This window comes from Mesitornis unicolor, unplaced genomic scaffold (genome assembly GCF_000695765.1).
Source record: "Mesitornis unicolor isolate BGI_N332 unplaced genomic scaffold, ASM69576v1 scaffold23069, whole genome shotgun sequence".
Lineage (NCBI taxonomy): Eukaryota > Metazoa > Chordata > Aves > Mesitornithiformes > Mesitornithidae > Mesitornis > Mesitornis unicolor.
In genome coordinates, this window is record NW_010208259.1 from 1,715 (window position 1) to 4,735 (window position 3,021).

Consider the following 3,021-nt stretch of genomic DNA (forward strand, 5'->3'; position numbering starts at 1 on the left):
CATCCGAATACGGGTTGGTAATTGAACCCTTGACAAGCCTGGCAGTTCTGTGATGTCTTAAAAATTATCCTTGCTGCTTTGTGAATAACTAAACAGCAAGCTCATGTGATTTTGAAATGCCCCATGCTGTATATGTAAACACATGCCTAGTGCATCTTCTGCAGCGTTGCTTGTAAGTCATTCTGAATGTAGTTGACATCCTCACCTTCCGCAGGCCTGAACATAAATAGTTTGATGCATATTTTTTTTTTATTTTAAAAGTAACCTATTTTATGCAGCAAGTGAAGTTGAAAGAATAGGCCTTGGAGCTTGATCTTATGCTTTCCTTATTTGGATGTGTTTGCTTTTGTTTTTTCTTAAAGGAACAAGAGCACGCAAGGTGAAGGATAATAATCAACTAGAATCAGCACTTTGAATGAAATTTTGTTTCCTTGTGGCATCTTGAACACTTTCTTCGGGTTTTGAAACAGACTTATACCTTTGTGGCATAGCAGCTATGCAGCTTGAAATCCAAGTAGCACTCAATTTTATTATTTCATATTTGTACAATAAGCTTCCCAGACGACGTGTCAACATTTTTGGTGAAGAGCTTGAAAGACTTCTTAAGAAGAAGTATGAAGGGCACTGGTATCCAGAAAAGCCATACAAAGGATCAGGGTTTAGATGTATACACATAGGGGAGAAGGTGGACCCAGTCATAGAACAAGCATCCAAAGAGAGTGGTTTGGACATTGATGATGTTCGTGGCAACTTGCCTCAGGATCTTAGTGTTTGGATTGACCCATTTGAGGTTTCATACCAAATCGGTGAAAAGGGACCAGTGAAAGTGCTTTATGTGGATGATAATGAAAATGGATGTGAGTTGGATAAGGAAATCAAGAACAGCTTTAACCCAGAGGCCCAGGTGTTCATGCCAATTAGTGACCCAGCATCTTCAGTGTCTAGTTCTCCTTCTCCTCCCTTTGGCCACTCTGCTGCTGTGAGCCCAACTTTCATGCCCCGCTCCACTCAGCCTTTAACCTTCACCACTGCCACATTTGCTGCCACCAAGTTTGGCTCGACCAAAATGAAGAATAGCGGCCGTAGCAACAAGGTCGCCCGCACTTCTCCCACCAACCTTGGCTTGAATGTCAATGACCTGTTGAAGCAGAAAGCCCTTTCCTCCTCCATGCACTCTCTCTACGGGCTTGGCTTAGGCAGTCAGCAGCAGCAGCAGCAGCAACAACAGCAGAAGACTTCTGCCCTTTCTCCTAACGCAAAGGAGTTCATTTTCCCCAACATGCAGGGTCAAGGTAGTACCAGTAGCATCTTTCCTGGTGACAGCCCCCTTAACCTCAGTCCTCTCCAGTACAGTAATGCCTTTGATATGTTTGCAGCCTATGGAGGTCTAAATGAGAAGTCTTTTGTGGATGGCTTGAATTTTAGTTTAAACAACATGCAGTATTCTAACCAGCAATTCCAGCCAGTTATGGCTAACTAAAAATAAAACAAAAGTGAAATACAAGTAAATACTATTGTACAAGTTAAAATGCACGTACCCAAGGGTGTATCTTTTTTTCCACCTCTTGAGATTTTTTTTAAGGCTTGTAGTATGAATACGTTCAGGCTTGGTTAGATAAATACAACATGCATCATTTTTTCATTTGCCAACCAAGCACAAAATTATTTTATACTGACTGTACATTACAAAAATATACTCTCAAAATATGGCCTCTTACAGTATTTAAGATATAGCAAGGACGTGGCTAATTTTTTTCATGTGTGTATATATATGTGTGCTCAAACATATATGTATATATATTTAAAAAATTGGCACTAATAGGTGGGTTTATTGGTCTTTTTCTAATTGTATAATTTAATTTAGTACAAAGTTTGTAAAATATCAGAGTATATATATTGTTTCTACAACATGGTATTGCATTTATATCTTTTTACTACAGTGATCTGTGACAGCTGCAGCAGCTTCATGTTGTATTTTTTTTACTGAAATTGTAAGATATCCATCTTAAAGACATCAATTCTAAAAAAAGTAAAAAGTTGTGTACATAATATTCCTTAGTGGTGGAATTAAAATGTACGAATATTTGCTTTTTTCAAAAGAAACACAAATTGTATTTTCTGTTAAAAGTTTAAAGATTTTTGCTATATATTATGGAAGAAAATGTAATCGTAAATATTAATTTTGTACCTACATTGTGCAATACTTGAAAAAAGGTATAAAAGTATTTTGAGTCAGTGTCTTACATGTTAAGAGGGACTGAAATAGTTTATATTAAGTTTGTATTAAAATTCTTTAAAATTAGTTGACTGTTGTGGTCTGTGTTTTTACTGTTCCGCTGAAGATCAGAGCGCTGCGTTTACTGTGTTGTCAGTGCTAATGATGCAAAAAAGTCTGACTCAGTGCATCACAAAGGAGCAATGGAAAGGGTTGCTGTATTGATGCACCACAATAATGGGCTGCTGTACCTAAAATACTACTGACAAAGCACATAGCCTGATTAAGTACTTGCCTGCCATTATTTGAGCAAACTTGCACTTGTTTTCCATAACTGCAGCTCCCTGAAGTCAGAAGGTAATTCTATTTTTTTCTTTTTCCTTGAGAGTTCAGACTATAAGCTATGTGAATGTTGAGTTATTGTGCGATGTGATGGATCCAGAAGGGCCTCAGGTGATTCAATCAAATTCACTTTCCGTGTCATCAGAATGGATTTGGACTGTTCTCTCGAGAGGTCCTAGACCCATGCATCAGCGTTCTGCTTCTGTATTAGGGATTAATAGCTCAGAAACCAGACTGAATAAAAGTGCTGATTTACAGTTTACTAAACTCATTGTAAACTTTCATTTTATATGCTCTATTAAAGAAAGAAATGTAATGCAACTACAATGTGACATTCTAAGGTTTTTATTTTAGTGGATTTTACCAATTCAAACTTAATAGATTCTCAAAACGTGAATGTGAGTTGGAGGAGTTTGGAGGCTGACAAAACAACTCAGCTTTTCCAGGGCTTTTTTTACAGTTAC

General features: G+C 37.5%; 1 protein-coding gene across 1 annotated transcript; it reads left to right on the plus strand.

Moving 5' to 3' along the window:
• Positions 1–288: 288 nt before the first annotated feature.
• Positions 289–2,302, plus strand: TOB1 (transducer of ERBB2, 1). The gene has a single exon (XM_010192444.1). It carries the CDS (start codon positions 497–499, stop codon positions 1,478–1,480), a length of 984 nt encoding a protein of 327 aa, XP_010190746.1. The 5' UTR covers positions 289–496; the 3' UTR covers positions 1,481–2,302.
• Positions 2,303–3,021: the final 719 nt, after the last annotated feature.

Excerpts from the sequence above, each read along its gene's own strand:
- TOB1 (XM_010192444.1), top strand. The coding sequence starts at position 497 with ATGCAGCTTGAAATCCAAGTAGCACTCAATTTTATTATTTCATATTTG.